Source organism: Equus caballus, chromosome 26, assembly GCF_041296265.1.
Source record: "Equus caballus isolate H_3958 breed thoroughbred chromosome 26, TB-T2T, whole genome shotgun sequence".
NCBI classification, from domain to species: Eukaryota; Metazoa; Chordata; class Mammalia; order Perissodactyla; family Equidae; genus Equus; species Equus caballus.
In genome coordinates, this window is record NC_091709.1 from 43802007 (window position 1) to 43820585 (window position 18579).

The following is an 18579-nucleotide window of genomic DNA, read 5'->3' on the forward strand; positions in this document are numbered from 1 at the left end:
TTATCATAAATGGATGCTGTATCTTGTCCAATGCTTTCTCTCCATCTATTGAGATGATCATGTGATTTTTATTCTTCATTTTGTTAACGTGGTGTATCACATTGATAGATTTGCCGACGTTGAACCATCCCTGCATCCCTGGAATAAATCCCACTCGAACATGATGTATGATCTTTTTAATGTATTGTTGTATTTGATTTGCTGAGGATTTTTTGCATCAATGTTCATCAGTCATATTGGCCTGTAATTTTGTTTTTTTGTGTTGTCTTTGTCTGGTTGTGGTATCAGGGTAATGTTGGCTTTGTAGAACGAGTTAGGAAGCCTCCCCTCCTCTTCAATTTTTTGGAAGAGTTTGAGAAGGATAGGTGTTAAGTCTTCTCTGCATGTTTGGTAGAATTCACCAGGGAAGCCGTCTGGTCCTGGACTTTTATTTTTGAGGAGGTTTTTGATTGCTGTTTCAATCTCCTTACTAGTGATTGGTCTATTCAAATTCTCTATTTCTTCTTGATTCAGTTTTGGAAGGTTGTGTGGTTCTAAGAATTTATCTGTTTCTTCTAGATTATCCAATTTGTTGGCATATACCTTTGCATAGTATTCTCATAGAATCTTTTGTATTTCTGAAATGTCCATTGTTATTTCTTCCCTTTCCTTTCTGATTTTATTTATTTGAGCCTTCTCTCTTTTTTCCTTGCTGAGTCTAGCTAAAGGCTTCTCAATTTTGTTTATTTTTCGAAGAACCATCTCTTGGTTTCATTAATTTTCTTCTTCTTTTTTTTTAGTTTCTATTTCATTTATTTCTGCTCTGATTTTTATTATTTCTTTCCTTCTACTGATTTTGGACTTCATTTGTTCTTCTTTTTTCAGTTCCTTTAGGTGCACTGTTAGATTATTTATTTGAGATTTTCCTTGTTTGTTGAGGTAGGCCTGTATTGCTATAAACTTCCCTCTTAGAACCACTTTTGCTGTATCCCATAGATTTTGGCATATTGTATGTTCATTTTCATTTGTCTCCAGGTATTTTTTGATTGCTCTTTTGATTTCTTCATTGACCCAATCATTGTTCAGTAGCATTTTGTTTAATCTCCACATATTTGTGGCTGTTGTGATTTTTTTCCTGTAGTTGATTTCTAGTTTCATACTGTTGGGGTCAGAAAAGATGCTTGTTATTATTTCAGTCTTCTTAAATTTTTGAGACTTGTTTTGTGGCCTAATATGTGATCTGTCCCGGAGAATGTTCCATGTGCATTTGAACAGAATGTATATTCTGTGGTTTTTGGATGGAATGTTCTGTATACATCTACTAAGTCCAAGTGGTCTAATGTATCATTTAAGGCCAATGTTTCCTTATTGATCTTTGTTTGGATGATCTACCCATTGGTATAAGTGGAATGTTAAAGTCCCCTACTATTATTATGCTACTATTTTTCCTTTTTTGTCTGTTAATGTTTGCTTTATATATTTTGGTGTTCCTATGTTGGGTGCATAGATATTTACCAGTGTTATATCCTCTTGTTGGATTGTTCCCTTTAGCATTACGCAGTGCCCTTCTTTGTCTCTTGTCACAGTTTTTTTTTGAAAGTCTATTTTGTCTGATGTGAGTATTGCTACGCCAGCTTTCTTTTCATTCCCCTTTGCATGGAGTATTTGAGAATCCTTTCTTATCAATTGCATGAAGTTTTTCAGTCATATTATCAACAACTGTCTAGATTCAATCCTAAGTTTTATTTGCATCATTGCTCACTGTTTCTTACAGAATGCATCTTCCTTTTTCTTGAATTCCTCTTGTGATTCTTTTTTTTCATTTGGTTGTAGTATTTCATGAGTAAGACCTTTTTCAGAAATGGCACGTGAAGGTGTACCATACTTTCTTCTATTCCCTCCCACAAAAGAGACAGAATTCTGGGACCTCGGGTCAGTTGTTCTACTGTCTTCTGCCATTTAGTCTTCTAAAGACACTCCCATGCCAGCCAGACACACAGTTTAAACAATTTTTGCTTTATCTTGGAATTCCTAAGTGTCTTTTTCAATAATTCCACCCAGCATTTGGGGAGCATCGTTAGATCCGACATCTTCAGCTCACTTCTTGTTTCTTTGATCATTGATTCTCCTCCACCACTTCCATTCTCCCTTCCTGGGACCTGTGACATGAAAAAAATATCTCCTGGATTTCCCTTCGTCATAGATAGTGCCTTTCATAGTTCTTATCTCTTTGTCTGTCTGCTCTGGAGCTGCAGCAATTCCTTAAACCATATTGAGCTGCTAATTCATCACATCAGATCTGAGCTCTGTCCTTTCTGCCATTTACTGCCTCCACTGAGTTTTTCTTTTATTCTGAAAAATTATGGTTTTATCTCTAGGAATTCTTTTTTGAGCTCCAATTGCTCAATTTTTTCTAACAGTAAAAGCTCTTATTTCCTTCATTTAATAGCTTCTGAAATTTCCATGGGGAAAAATTTTTTTAAATTATATTTTAAGTCTTCCCCTGCCATCCCAGGTCAGTGGCCCTCCTTCAGCTGCTGATTCTCCTCATGTGTCTGGGAACTTTTCATTGCCTGCACATATTTATAAGTAAAAGCTAAGACTGATGAATTTGGTAGTTACTGTAGGCTCTCTCTGTAACTGGTTTAGCAAGAGTCTTTGGGAGAGAGTCAAGAGAATGGAATTAGGGACCAGGGTCAGCTGGCATGCTTTCTTTTGGGGATGGTGCAGAGGCAGGATTAGGGGCAGGTGGGCAAGGGCTAAGAAGCAGCTCACAGGGAGTGGCTGCCATTTTGAGTCAGGTGGTTGCCTATGGACCCTTGAGTCTGCAGGCAAAAGCTGACAGTCACTGTGTGTGTGACACTTTGGTGGAATTTCTGAGATTTTTAATGAGTTCTCCCACAACTGCTCCACATTCACCCACCCACCCTTTCAGCCTCTCTTCTGTCTCTGAGTGGTCATCAGAAGGCTGAGGAAGCTCAGAGTGGGGGCCGGGCATGCTTTCACTGCTGCTTGGAGCCCTCCTCCGCAACTTTTTTATAATGCCATCCTAAAGTTAACTGCAGCCCTGCCCTCTCCCCTCGGGGTTCCTGCTGTTTGCTAAGAACCTTGCCAGACCAGATGTCCCACATCACTCAGCAGGCAGCCCATAGGGGCAATCTGAGGTCAAATACCTTGGTTGGCTGCTTTATGGGGAGCCATATGTAAGTATGGGGAGGGCCCTGCCTGCTTATTTGTCTCTTGAGGTCCTTGACCTTCCCCTCATTTAACCCACATCCAGAAGATCCACTATGGGCTGCAACATTCTGAGCTTGAGGGGGAGGGGGCTTCTAGGGCCACATTGCTTCTCTCTCCACTGGGAGATGAATCTGATCTGATTTAAACTGGACCAGCCAGGGGCTCTAAGACTCCACTGGGCACAGGAATCTCCTGGGAGGGGGTGGGCCAGTGCAGGTTCCCAGCTGTCCCCCACTGCAGGTTGACTTGCATTTTCTCCTGCCCTCTCTTCCCTATTTTTTCTCCTTCATGCCCTCCCTTCTTCACTGTTTACTTTTTTCCTCCAACAAACTCATAAATCCACACAAAAGACAGTCCCATTCTCTAAATGGCCCCTGTCAAAACAGATGCTTTTGGAGGCACTAGCTTGAATCTGTCTTCCAGACTTTCACCAGGACAGGGAAGCGATTAAGCCTTTCAGAAGGTGACCAAAATAAATACAGCCCATTAAAGAAGACATTTGTGCGGCTGAATGAGTCAGTCTGCAGCCAGCAACCCACTTCTGACTTTGCCACTCAAGGACTCTGCCTGCATTGAATGCATGAATTCTGTGCATGAATATTAATTAATTATGATGATGTAAGAGTCGCTGAATGAGAAAACTGTGAACTCCAGAAGGAAGCTAACTATGTAAAGAGGATTCCACTCTCTCATCTATGGGATCATAACCAAGTACTACTGGTCTCTAGAAGGAGAAATGGAAGCTGTTCCTACTGCAATGAGAAGGTGGAAGAGCCAAGCCATAGAGTGGAAAAAAGCGATTTCAGACGAAGCCCTAGAAGTGAGTAACAAGGAAAGACAACAGTGGAGATAGACACCCCAAAAATCCCAGGAGACATAGCCAAGGGGTCAAGTCTTAAAATCCAGCACAACATTTTCAGGGATGGTAAACTACAACTATTGAGCGGCTGCTATGTAACGAATCCTTCCACACGGGTTGCCCTGTTTCACCGACTCTGATCAAAGTAAGACACACACCTCAGCAAAAAGATCCATTACTTCGTGTGCCACTAAGAAGAAAAATGCTACCCTTAAGCCATGACATGATACTTTCTTATCACTTGGGATTTTTGTTTTATATCTATGAAAGTGGTTTTTAGCCCAATTTGACATTCCTTTATAGATTAAATAAACTGGTAAGTTATTCCTAAAATTTTCACATTCCCCAACTCTTCAAATCCTTTTCGGACTCAGGGCCATCGATATCCATGCTTTCCCATACAATATCATCCTCTGTGCCATTAGGGTAAGAGGTGATACAGTTTTCTCTGAGTGGTGCATGAGTTTCTTGTTGCTGCTGTAACAAATTACCACAAACTCAGAGACTGAAAACAGCACGAATTTTATTATCTTACACTTCTATAGGTCAGAAGTCTGACTTGGGTCTCATAGGGCTAAAATCGAGGTGCTGGCAGGATTGCTTTCCTTTCTGGGGCTCTGAGGAGAGGCAGTTTCCTTGCCTTCACACGTTGCTCAGACCACCTGCATTCCTTGGCTTGTGGTCTCTTCCTCCCTTCTCAAAATCAGCAACATTGCATCTCTGACTGTTCTTCTGTAATCACGGCTCCCTCTGACCTCAGCTGAGAAAGGCTCTCTGATTTTAAGGATGCATACGATTAGATCCGGCCCACCCAGATAATCTAGGATAATCTCCCACCTCAAGGGCTTTGATTTAATCCCATCTGCAAAATTCCTTCTGCCATAGAAGGTAACTTACTCACAAGTTCTGGGGGTTCAGATATGGGCATCTTTAGGAGACCATTTTCCTGCCTAACACAAGTAGATTCCTAGTGTCGTCTCCAAGTGTTGTCCCAGCCCCTGTCACCTTCTTGCAAGCATTTATGCTGGGTTTTCTTGACACTCCCTGAAAGTATCAACAGAATGTTTTAGACAATCCTCAAGGATCACACATCTTTCTCAAATGATCCTTAAATGGTTTGCTAACTGAAACGTCGAGGCGACTGGTTTCTCATCCTGGGACCAGGAATAACACCAAACACACAGCTATACGGGCAACTACATCTGTGTCCTGGCTTTAGAGTGGTTAATGTGTAAACAAATAGAATCAAGGGACTATGGAATATAACTTAATCCTAACAAGGAGTTTACTAAAGCAAGTAAATAAGCCAGACTGATACACAACTTCAGGAGGCACCATTCATGCTGAGTCCGAGAGAACAGGCCCCTAGAGCTGGGCAGTAGACACACAAATAAGGAAACCAAGGCTCAGAGAGCAGAAGAAAGTCACCTGGGGACACTCACTGGTCTGAGACAGAATCAGAAGTCGGTCCCAGGTCTCAGGGCTCATAGCCCATGTGCCTTCCATCAGCTGTCACCTCTGCATTCACTGAAAGAGCAGGGTTGGTGGTGGACAGACATTTAGAAACCACCATGATTATGTGGCCCCTCTCTAGGTAGAGCCTTGCCTAGTGGGCCCTGCTGATGTCATATAACACAGATGGGCCTTATTTATCCAACCAATGTGTTCCTGAAAGTGTGCATGGCTTTTTGCAGATGGGGACCTATTTTAAATGCATGAGGGCAAGTTGGTATTTAAAGGAAGTCTGAGGTGAATCCTTACTTCCCTCTGTCCCAAAATGTGCCTCGTTAGTCATTTTAAGAAGGCAACATGGCTTAGAAAGTAGAACATAGGCTTTCGCGGCTGGCGGACCGGGTTCAAATCTGGTTACTTGCTGTGATTTTGGGCAGATCTCCAGGCTCTCTGTGCCTCAGCGTTCTCCCCTGTGACGTGGGCACACGATGCCTATCCACCCGGGAGTGTTAGAGGACAAGCGGTAGAGGACGTGAAGCAATTAGCATCCAGGGTGTGGTGGGAGCTCAGTGCTCCTGTCCCTCATAAATGGAAATATCTGCCATCTCTCCCTCCCACTGTTTGAGGATCAAGATGAGCCAGGATTTGTGTCACTGCTCCAAAAACTCAACAGCACTGGCACCACGCAAACAGAAAGAATTATTATGCAGCTATGTTGTGAAGATCTAACCTCTCGACACTAAATGTTAACTTCTCCCTCCCTGTGCCCGTTGCCACCATCCTCGTGGATTCTGGCAGTGGGCTCCCAGTTGGTCTCCCTTTCTCTGGGCTTGCCATCCCCCAACTCTCTTCCACTCAGAAGGTGGAGGGGTGTTTCCAAAAAGGAAATGTATTTACAGTCTGTCTCCCGCTAAACTGTGATTTCTGTTGGAAGGGGCTGTCTGGTGTTATTCGCCATGTGGCTCCAGCTCTGATGTGGTACACGGCACAGAGGAGAGCTCGACATATGTCTGTTAAACGAGCAATGTGGATACTGTCTGTAGGGCCACCCTGGCCCGTTGCACCTTCTCCACGCTCCCCAGGCAGGTGCACTTCTGAAGGGCATCTTCAGTGTGACCATTCTGTGATCTTCAGAAAGGCCCCATCAAAGGGGTGGCCCTAGCCCCATGGTGAAGAGCATAGGCTCTGAAACCAGACCCCAGAATTTGAATCCGGTTCTCACCACTCAGCAGTCAAGTATCGACTCTGTGCCTCGGTTTCTCCTCTGTAAAATGGGAATAATAACGGTGCCTGCTGATGGGGTCATTATTAGGATTACACATTTTGCTGAGAACACTGGCATATTCCCCACCAACCCATATTATTTTGAAACACATCTCATTTCATTCATAAACATTGCAACACGTGTCCCACTAGATAAGAACTCTTACACATATTCCATACCATTATCATATCTAAAAATAGTAATAATTCCAGAACATCATCCAACCAGTGTTCAAATTTCTCTGATTGTCTCATAAATAACCTTTTCATTTTGTTCAAATTAGGATCCAAATAAGGTCTCTATATTGCAATTGGTTGGTAAGGGTCTCGGGACTCTTTTGATCTAGAGCAGGAGTTGGCAAACTTTGTAAATATTTTAGGTTTTGAGAGCCACGCATCTTTGTTGCAACTCCTTAAACAAATGGGTGTGTCTGTGTGTCGATAAAGTTTTATTTACAAAAACGAGCAGCAGGCCAGATTTGGCCCCCAGGATGTGGTTTGCCAACCTGTGATGCAGAGGCTCCGTCAGATTCAGGTTTGATTTTTCGGCAAGAACATTTCCCAGGCACTATTGGGGACTTCCATCAGGAGGCACAGAATGTTGGGTGGTCTCCCTCTTTTTTGGGTCGGATGTTATCAGCTACGTATGCTCAACACCTAGACCCATAAAATCATTAGAATGGAAAACCAGTGTGGAATGGGCGGAGTGGGTAGCTAAGCATAAAGATGGAGAAATATATACACGGCCTGTCAATATGTGAGTGGAGCTTTGTATGGTGAGGAGTGAGGGAAGGAGCAGGAAGTTGAGATAAGGGGCGCAGGCGGCACTTTCAAGAAGTGAGGCTATAAGGGGAGGGAGATATGGGGCAGTAACCTGCAGAGGGGTAGGATCAAGACAGTTTCTTAAAAAAGAGAGAGAAGTGGGAGCTTTAAGCATGTTCGTAAGCTGCTATGAAAGAGCCAGGAGGCAGGCAGAAAATGAAGCTGCAGGACAGGGAAGAGCTGAACTGATAAGCTTCCCCCGGGCTGCAGGGGGCCAGTGTCCCTTTCTTGCTAAGTCTGGGAGGCGCTGGGATAGACAGAGAGGAAAGGTGCTCCTTGATATAGCCTGCAAACTTAAGGACCAGCTCTTACTGCGCCTTTTCTTCCCAGTCTTTGACACAGTGCCTGACACATAAGACTCCTTATATGTTGAAAATGACTTAAGATGCAAATGTAGAAACCAAAGACAGATGGTAGGAAAACAGCGGTTAGGAAAGTGCGGTTTTACCCTTTCAGGGGGTCCTTTAGCTCAAAAATATTTTTATGTTAAAACTAAAGTGTTATTTTCCCTTTTCTCATTCATGCCTTCCTGCGCCTTGGGTAGAATTTTCCAGAGGCTTCCTAACACACTGAATGCAGAAGCAGATGTGAGAATCAGCAGCCTTGCGTTAAGTGAGATGGGTCTGCAAAAATGGAAAATAACGTCATTCTTTTCACTAATTTTTGAAAAGTGCAGTTAGTTTTCATTAAAATGTTATTTATGTTGCTGTGTAATCAGTTTATTATTGTAATTTTTAAATAAATTATTACCTACTGGTAAAATTTCTCAGTTTTATTTCCTAATTTGATAACTATTGATAGAAATGATTTACATAAACAAAAGCTCTTTGGGGTCCTCAATTTTTAAGAGTGGAATGGGGTGCTGAGACCAAAAGGTTTGACATCCGCTGGTGTCAAAGGAAGTCAGAAGTAGCAGCAAGAGCAGTCAACATCAGCAAACACATTGATGACAATCTTTCTGGCTAAGTGCCACGTATTCCAGGAAGGAGTTCCTGGTTAGCTCCTTGGGCTGGGGGGTGAGACTCCTCCTCAATTTGGGCTGTCCAAGGACATGCTAACGATGACGTCCACCCTTCGAAAGAAGGAAGGGCCCATCCCACTTGTGGGGCTTTGTGGACCAAGGAAGTGTGTGGCAGAAAATGGCGGCATTCACTGATGCTGGAAGGAGGTAGAGGCGGGGAGAGAAGGGAGGGTGGAAGCTATGGGTGCAGTGAGGGAGCATGGGCCAGTCTGAAGACGTTGTGGGGGTGCTATGGGGAAGTGAGGTGTTCACCGTCTCCCCCCTCCTCCTCTGCATTGCTCACCAATACTGCGGGAAGTGGCTTCTTTCTTGAAGAAGTGCTTCAAGGATGATATTAAACAAAATGGATGCTACCCCATCAGAGGACTGCCACCTATGATTTCAATTAAAACACCTGGATGATAAAATTATTGTTTCTCAAATCCAGCCAGCCCCACAGTTCTGAGTAGGGATTAAGAACTCTAGGACCACTTATAAAAATAGAGATGACCAAGGGGACGGTCAGATGCTGTCACTTCAGCCTGCATTATTTTCTGATGAGACAGCTCTGCCATCCATTAAAACTGCATGAGCTCCTCTGCGACTATATCTTAATGCATCTGTTTACCCGCAAACTTAAACTAACCCTCTCAAAATGAAAAGCTCATGAATACTCACACTAGAAGGAGTCAGGAGTTTCATGAAGGACAAACCTTTATTAGACTTGATTTTTTAAAATTTCCCTTGTGGTTTTTAATTATTAGAGAGAGCAAATGTCCCTAATGTTGAACTTATACATCACGTAGCCCCTATGTCAATGTCCTTAATAAATTCCGTGTGCTTTTTACAAGGTTACATTCTTCAGGGAGCTGTCTGAATGTCTTTTTGAACCCCCCAAGACTGAACACTGAGGAGTATAAATAATCATTTTTTAAAAATTACACTTCCTCTACAACCTTGAATTTGAATGTGAATATATGAATGTAATGGTTCTGAAAGAACTATGCAGATTTATGGGGAATATCAATTTAGATTATATCATGGGACCCAACTCGCCTTTCTTTGTGTGGCTGAAGATTTGTTAAAGTTGGGATATAGTTTGGGGAAAATGTGATTTATAGTTAAAGTCATCAAAAAATCAATACAGCTGAAGATCTCTCACAAAAGGGTCCCTTGCAGAGCCAGAGCTGGTTTTAAAATTGAGAAGACAGAAATAAAAATCAAATCTTGAGCAGAAGTAGCTGGAAATTGCACGGAGGAGGGAAGCTTTGCAGCGACCTCCCCACTGTTTGAAGATGGGCTTGCATGTTTTTAAAACAGCCAACATAATTCAGCTGGAGGAGGTAGAAAGATTTTTCTACTCCCTGTTTCAGTAGCAATCGATGGACGTTAGCGTGTATAATTGTTCCCCCTGCGTTTAGCACCTAAAATAAAATAGCCCTCATTGCTTGCATTACTAAACGCATTTCTGCGGGCTTGGTGTCTATGGCTAAACAAGTATTAATTAGATAATCCGCCAGGAGCTGGCTGGGGGAGGAAGGGGAGAGATGGAAGGCAGCGTGCAGACTTGGCGGCCCCGATCTGGGATCCTGACAGCAACTTGCTAGGTAGCCTGAGGGAGTCCTGGGGGAGCTGAGGGAACAGCTCCAGCTGCGTCGTATCTGCATTACGGACCAGCGTGGGGCGGAGAAGCCCAGGCTCAGAGGCCACTGCAGACGCCACCTCCTCAGCGGGAAACGCGGGGCTCAGGCAGGCTGCAACAGCAGCTACCCCACCCCACACCCCTGCCCAGGATTTCTAGGGAGAAGTCTCTAAACCTCTGCCGTCCTCGCCTGCCTCCCTCAACCCTGGACCCTCTCAGCTTCCACTCAGACCTCATCAAAATCACTCAGTCGGGGAAGGGGGCTGAGGAAGGGGAAATGGGCAGGAATGGGGGCGGGGGAGGGGGAAGCAGCCAGACCCGGGTGGGCTGAAGTAAGGAGGGATGAACTTGGCGAGGAGAGGCGCAGACTCGTTGACTCCTCGAGATGCTCACGGCTCTTTTACGATTCCCTGCTCTCCTCTCTGACTCCAAGTCACTCCTGCCAGCCCCCGCTGCTGCGGGGCGAGGAGACACCCACGGGGGCCCCTTGCGCGCCGCGCCGGGGGGCCAGTTCAGGCCTTCGCTGCCCCTTTAAGGGTTCCCGAAACTTTCGCCTGGTATCGGATGAGCCTCGTCACATCCGTTGGCCGGGGCCGCCGGGGCGCGTTCCGAGGAAATTCGGGACTCGAGTTTCCCCGGGAAGAGGCGCGGCCCGAGACGAGCGAGAGTGGACAGGGCGGGTCCGAGTGGACCCCGGCGGCCCCCGCGCCTGTCTTTGACCTTGGCGGCGGGGGAGGGGCCCGGCCCTTGCGGGGCAGCCGCCGCCCGCCAGAGGGGGCAGCGGCGACCAACTTGCTCAACTTGGCGGCGCGGGCTGGGGCGGCTCCGGCGCCTCCGCCTCCTCTTCTTCCCCCGAGCCTCCTCCTCCCCCGGTCCTCCTCGCATCCGCCGCCGCCGCCGCCGGCCCCGCTGCGCGCCCAGCCCTGCCCCACAGCCCCGCGCGCCGCCGAGTCGCTGAGCCGCCGCCGCCGGACGGGACAGGACGGGCCGGGCCGGGCCGGGCGCGCTCTCCGGGCCCCGCCGCGGGCATGGGCGCGCTGGCCCGGGCGCTGCTGCTGCCGCTGCTGGCCCAGTGGCTCCTGCGCGCGGCCCCGGCGCTGGCCCCCGCGCCCTTCACGCTGCCCCTCCGGGTGGCCGTGGCCACTAGCCGCGGAGCTGCGCCCACCCCCAGGCCCGGGACCCCCTCCGAGCCCCGCGCCGTGCCCCGCGCCGACGGCCTGGCGCTCGCCCTGGAGCCCGCCGGGGGCGCGGCCAACTTCTTGGCCATGGTGGACAACCTGCAAGGGGACTCTGGCCGCGGCTACTACCTGGAGATGCTGATCGGGACCCCCCCACAGAAGGTAGGTCAGTGGGAGTCCGCTCGCCCGCGCACCAGACCCGGCGCCCTGCCGCCCGTGCCATTCCCCCCGGCTGCAGCCGCGGGCTTTTCGGGGACTCGTGGGGGCGCCCAGCGATACCTCGGCGCGGCTTAGCGTCGTCCCCAAAGCAGTAGCTGTCCCCAGTCCCCGGAGAGCAGATCGGGGACACGCAGAAGGGCTCTGGTGCGCCGGGAGCGGGGACGCGCACACTCGGGACGCCGAGCGCAGGCAGCCCTGCCCGGGGCCCCGCCGAGGGGTGTGTGCAAGTGTTTCAGAACTTGTTAGCTCTCCCCCTCCGTGGGCTGGCGGCTGAGAAGACCTGTAACTTGCCTCTAAGATAGGATTTCCTTCCGGTGCCCCACACCTTCCAGCGAGGTGGCGGTGGGCCTGGGGCGCGATGCTGTTGTTACTGGGGAATCACTTTGGGTTGATATTCTCCCTTCACCCCCCGCCCCCATGCTGTCTCATTGCTCAAGAGGCTCTTGGCCGGCCTCCACCGGTGCAGCACCTTTGAAAAGCGATTTATGCGGGAGCTCAGCACAGAGCGACCCTGTCCGTGGAGGCTCGCTCGCTGCCCGCCCAGGCTGCCCGGTTTCCCGGCGCCGCTTCCCTCGCTCTGAGCCGCCTTGACAGCCTCTTGGCGGTCCCGCTGCCCAGCCCCTCTGCACGGAGCCAAGCGTCTGCACACGTGTGTGGGGAAAGCATCAAGTGCTGTAAAGATCCTGGGAAAAAATAGGGGCTGAGCTAGGCTTCCGGGGGACCAAGTGGCCTCACAATGACAAAATGAAAATAAAGTTAAACAGCTTTCTTTTCCTCTTATTCTGATTTTCATTTATTAGCACTTTTTGTGGCAAGAAACAAATGCTCTCAGGCTTCTTAATCTTAAGAAAAACAAAGCCCAGGAGTTGATTTGGCCCTCGTCCTCCTTCCAAACTAGCTGATCCGAGTGGGATTCGAAGTCAGGTTTTTCTTATCAGTGGAATACTCTGTCTGAAGATACTTTCTTTTTGCTTTTAACATTGTCGTTTGGGTTTTAGTTCTGCTTCGATTGCCCCATAAATAGAACAGACTCATGACTTTGGTGTAATTCTAATTAAATTACTCAAGACTCTCTTAAGAGGGACACGCCATGCTAATTCTTTTAAAAAAAGAAACTACTGAATAACTTCTATACTTGTGTAATTGGTTTAGGGGAAAAAAAAAACCTTCAAAAATTTATCCTGCTCAAAACGTGGATTCCAGTTGCTCTTGTCTGAGTGTTGTCTTTGCCGTCTCCCAGGGTGGCTGTGGCTGGAGGGCAGAGGGGGGAACTGAGAAGGAGTCAGCTGAGAAAGCTTTTCTGGACCACAAGATCTTGGTGCTGGGAAAAACCACCACGTGGAAACGTGTTGGTGGTGAGAACCTCTTAGGATTCGCCTTTCACAAGATTCCTTTCACAAGATTTCACAAGATGTTGAGGATGAAGTTCTTTTGTAGCCTAAGGGTAATCTTTTGGAACAAGCTCTAAATGACTCTCCAGCTGGGAAATGTGTGCCTTGATGAAAAAAAGGCTTGGGTAGATTTTGGAGTGGAAAGGAATTCTCTCTGCTAAAGTAAAGTAGATTTGGGCAGCCTGGGTTCTGTGACAAAAGGATGCCCATCTCCCTCCAGAGAAGAAGGGAAGGGAAAAAAGCCTCAAGAAGAATTAAAAATATTTCTCTTGGGTCTCAAAAACAGCAAAAGAAGAGAAAGCTTTCCTAAATAATAGCTTGTCTTTATTAATTAATCCAATGACTTTTACTTTAAAATGATGATGTTTAATTGATTAATAGAAATGTATTGAGTTCCTTTGCTTATATATTTACCTTGGCCAAGGAAGTAGTTCATTCAAGGTTATTTGTCAGTGAAACATTTGCATGTTTCCAGGGAGGGCTGCTTTTAACAATCCAGATTTAATTTTTACATTTGGCGGGGAATGAAATATTCTGTGCTTCCTTCCTGGCCTGATTTAGTAATAAGCTGCTTTATAGCAAAATCCATGAGTACGATCTTTCCGAATGCCTCTTGTAAACTCTTGGTGTTAGCGACAAGTGCATCAGGAGTCCTTTCTTCTCTGTCCCTCCCTGAAATGTCTCTGAGCACCAGCAGGGTGTTTGCAGCGGGCCGGAGCGGGCAGCTGTGGGGCGACTTCTGAACCTGGAGTGAGTTTTTCTGCTCTATTAATGGCCAAGAGTCATGCTTTTATTCTCTGCTGATTCTCCAAAGCCTAAAATAAAATTTGCTTAGGTGGAGAGAAAAGTGGAATTATAAATTCAAGCAGTAAATAACCAAGAATTTTTTGAGAATTAAGTACTAGTCATAGATGGTGTGGAGGGCTCCCCTCGCAGCAGGCGCTGTGCTGTGTGTTTTGTGTGTGCGCTCCCTGGGGATCTTCACAGTTCTTATACCCATTTAGCAGATGGGAAAACTGAAGCTTGGAGAGGTTGAATGACTTGCTCAGGGCAACAGGGCAAGAAAAGAAAGGAGAGCCAGCAATCGAACCCAAGTTCTGAACCACCAGGCAGGTGCCTGCTCCCTTCCATTCCTGCCTCCTGATTTCTTTTCTTTGGTTTTTGGCCTCAAACTACACTTTCCAGCCAGAGATCTCTGAACCTTACACCCCAAGGTGTTAGGGACTTAATGTAAGACCCCAACTGGGTTGTCCCACGCCCTACACTCCCCCTGTCTCCTCCCCTTCCTTCAGGGCAATGTTTAAGGCATGGCATAATGAATACATAGTTGGATCCAGGTATGCACGGGAAACAAAGTGAGAGAGAAGATTCAGCAGGACCCAGAGCTGCACAGATCTCGCTCTCCCGTGGGAAAGCCACCCGTTGGAAATGTGCTCGTTCCCTGAACGCTCTAATCAAGAGCAGAGGGCCCTTGTTCTGTCTGACACTCTTTAAGACATCCCAGTCATCTGCCCAGAAGCCGGTGTGAGCGCCCAGCCACGTTGGCATGGAGATGACTGCCGGGTGTTTGATAGCATTATGTGACTTCTTTCTAACAGTAGAGAACCAGCATCTGCTTGAACCTTGCAATTTGGTCTTATTAATAATAATAATAATAATGGTGTTCAAAAGTGATTATAATTATAGCAATTTCCTTTTTTTTTTTAAAAAAAAAAAAGGACTTTCATCCTAACGCAATAAATACATGGAAGATGCTAAAGGTCTGTTGTATGTGCCTTGTAATGGCTTCAAAAAGGTTTTTGGGGTTTCTGATGAGAGATTGTTATCTCTACTCATATGGATAAAACAGACAGCAAAACGATTTTCCTATTTAAACATTGAATGTAAAGAGCTAAGATTATTTTGGGGACTCGCATTTTAATCATGGCATATTGGCTCGATGATCGCTTCTCAATACACAATTTTTTGGAAGACCTTGGATTGAAAATATGTACCAAACATATGTGGTTTAGGAGTTTGTCTTTTTCAGAATAAGCCATCTAGTGTCCCCAAATTACATTAAGCTCACTGCAGGGGAGGTGGAGAAAAGGAAGGCCAGCAGGGAGACATTTGATGGAACAAGATGGTAAACTGTTATGAACAATGAGAAAAGGAGTGATTACTGGGACTAAAAGAACAGGGAAGGCAAAGCTACGTTCTCACTAACTCCTCTGAGGAAAAGGTGGCAGCTCCTAGGCTTTGGAGAAAGAATTCCCCATCAAAGGTCCTATGACAGAGGACTGTGCAAGGCCAAGCCAAGGCCTCTGCTCCGAACAGCCTGGAGGGGCAGTTTAAGAAATCATTAACAACTGTAGTATGAACAGCTAACCTTTATGTCAGGCCTATTGGGTGTTGGCCGCCATGCTGAATATTTCGCACGCCACCTCACTTAATCCTCGCAACAGTCCTATGAAGTATGGACAGTTATGTGACTTAATTTTCAGATGGGGAGACTGAGACTCAGAGATGCCAAGTAGTATGTCCAAGGCCACGCTAGTGGGTGACAAAGCTGGGATATCAGTTGGTCTGCCCAGTTCCACAGTCTGAGCGCTTTCCCACTGCTCTGCCTGTGCCCATGGCTTTCTGAACAACAGCCATCTTCGTGGATCTGTGCATGACTTGGGTGTGGTAGGAAGCATCCGGGACTGAGTACACACGTGACCGTGGACAGGTCGTCAGCCTCCCTGTGCGTCCCTTTCCTCATCAGCAGGTGGTCACTGAAGTTCTTAGTTTCCTGTGGGTGCTGTCATACATTACCATGAACAAGGTGACTGAAAACAACAGAAATGTGTCCCCTCACCGTTCTGGAGGCTAGAAGTCCAAAATGAAAGTGTGGGCGGGCCATGGTTCCTCCAAAGGCTCTAGGAGAGGCTCCCTCCTGCCTCTTCCAGCTCCTGGTGGGGGCCTGTGCCCCTTGGCCTTCCTTGTCTTGTGGGTGCATCGCTGCAACCTCTGCCTCCAACTTCATATGACGTTCTCCCCCGTGTGTGTCTCTCTGTCCAATTTTGCCTCTTCTTCTGAGGAAGCCAGTTATTGGATTAGGGCCCACCCTGATCCAGTCTGACCTCATCTTAGACTGATTACCTCGATCAAGACCGGTAGAAGAGTGTAGGATTTTAACATATCTCTTTGGAGGGACACAATTTAACCCACAATGAGTTCATTCCAAGTTTATTGTTCTATGGATCTTTTTTTCTTTCACTCTATCCCTTTTTGTAATTGCCAATAATTTTTATTGGGAGTTCAACTATAATTTTCATTAAAGGCAGTAGCAAATGGTGGTTATGGTGTTGTATGAACATGGAGCCTGGGACAGGATTGTGCACTTGGGGATGGGGTGGAAGGAGGGGAGGGGAGGGTTTCATATCCTTTTCTGTATTTCTGTGTCAGTTTCCTCACTAGAGAATAATTACTTAGAATTTTAAAATACCTCTTGTCACGTTGCACCAGTGCTAGAATTGCTGGAATTCTTGCGTAACATGGGAAAAGCCCACTTGTGCAAGCTCAGATCACCGGTATTTAAATGCCCGTGACTCACAAATGCTCAGGTTGGGAACAACTCAGATGTGGACGGACGGCTTCACAGCTTGGATTTCATGTTTAAAAAACCTTGTGAGGCCTCTGTCTCCCCCTCTTTAATTGGATATATTTGTTAGAGAATGCCCACCTTTTCGCCTCAAGTACCTCTCTGGCCGTGCCCAGCCCTTTCTCGGCTTCTCTCTGATTTCCTTTGCTGTAGGTAAGTGGGCTTAACTTCGGGGCTTCCTATTTCCCCCTAGAATGACCCCTCTAACTAAAAGTCAAAAGGGAAAGGTTACTTATGGTGGTTAGCTCTTACCGTGAGTGATGTCTCCTTCTGCTAGGGCACGGCTGTGTGGGACCTGCGGAGAGGAATTTCGGGGTGATGGTTTCCCTTCCCCCTGGTGTCCAGCAGCATGCTATGGGATTTACTTTATGTCTCAGACACTGAATGGAGCAGGTCAAGCCCTTGGTCCCTGGATTCAGGGTCCACCTAGGCAGGGGGTGGCTGCTGACTCTTTCTTGCCCCAGCTCCATGCAGAGTGCAGCAGGAGGAGGTGGTGGGTCCTGTGTGATCCAGCTGCTTCTCCCTTCAACCCAAGTGCCAGCCTCGTTTTATGCCTCACAATGGGCCCTCTGCTTACACTTGGCTCCACTGCCGTCTGTCACGTATTCCTCCAAACTGTCACTCTGTTCCGCTTGCCCAGCCTGAGCTAGAAGTTGACACTGGGGCTCATTGTACGTCAGTGACGACAGATACTACCTGGAGAAGAGCACACACCTGTGAGGCGGGTGGACGGCCCGCCTCCTGCATGCTGGTTTCGGGGAGGAATATGAGTAAAGGTGTGAGTCCCGTATTCTGGGCTAGCTTCCCAGGCTGTGGAGAATCAGTGTGTGACACACAGTTGGATTGGCTGTCACTTGGCTCCCCTTTGTCCCATCCTAGCCCATATGAATGATTTGGTTCTTTTTGCCTATTGCTTCTCAATAAAAAATGGTTGCTTTTTTAACTCTTGGGATTCTCAAAGGGGAAAGAAAATACTCTTGGAGTGCTGACATAGCCACGTTAAGGAAACAGAACTAGCAGGTTGGTTTTTGAGGTAATGCCTGCTGCCCAACACAGGTCTCAGGTTGGATGTTGTTGGACTTTTATTACACAGCACATCGTATACCGGTACCTAGAAATACACATTCTGGGCCCTGCCGTTTTAGGAAGATGAAGAGGACTGTCTGAAGACGGGACAGCGCGTGATGCCCTGGGCTGGCTTCATCATTCCAGGGAGCCGTAAAGGGCAGGGGCAGACCTTGCTCCTTCCATTTCACTCCAGACTGGGAATGGCAGAGGGGAATTTATAACCAGCCTTGCAAAGGACAGCCTTTTGCCTCCCTTTGCAGATCTCCAGCCCCTCCAAGAAAAGCGCTGGATAAATGGCCTTATTGGCAGTGGGCAGGGACCTACTTGCAGCACCCCCTCCCCCCCGCTGCCCCCCACCCCCGGAGAAGCCAAAGAAAACCACCCGCAAAGCAGCCCCCTCAGAAGGCGGTACCATGGGGGAAAAAAGTGGAAAGTACTGAGACAAAAAGTTTTCCAGGTGGCAGAGAGGTCGGGATAATCTGGTCTGACCTGTTTCCGGGGCGAGGCCAGAACAAAAGCTGCTGTTTAGGGGAGGTGGGTGTGGATTCCAGAAGCCTCGGGAGAATCCAGAGCCCTTTCCGCTGCATCAGGCTGCCTCCTGGGGAAATTCAGAAGCGTTTTCCAATCGGACAAGCCCCTGGGAAGCAGGCAGAAGTGTGTGGTTTGCACAGTCATTGGGGAGTTAGGCATTTTGGATGCTGGAGCCCAGCTGTGCTGCTTGCCAAATGCTTGATGCGGGACAGAAAATTCCTCCACCTCTCCAAGTCTGTAAACGAGGGGATTTGACCGGGTGACCTGAGAGCCCTTCTAGAAGCTCTAACTCTCAGTGATTATAATCTATTTT

At 47.2% G+C, this 18579-nt stretch overlaps 1 protein-coding gene across 2 annotated transcripts in view; it reads left to right on the plus strand.

The window, feature by feature from the left end:
- The first annotated feature begins 10983 nt into the window (after positions 1-10983).
- BACE2 (beta-secretase 2) overlaps positions 10984-18579 on the plus strand; it is an 88093-nt gene continuing 80497 nt past the window's right edge. The window contains exon 1 of one of the 2 annotated variants that reach the window (XM_023630202.2): positions 10984-11594. In XM_023630202.2, coding sequence (XP_023485970.1) covers positions 11283-11594 — 312 coding nt within the window. In that variant the 5' untranslated portion in view covers positions 10984-11282. The remainder of the gene's footprint in view (positions 11595-18579) is intronic. The other variant, XM_023630203.2, reaches the window with a different exon arrangement.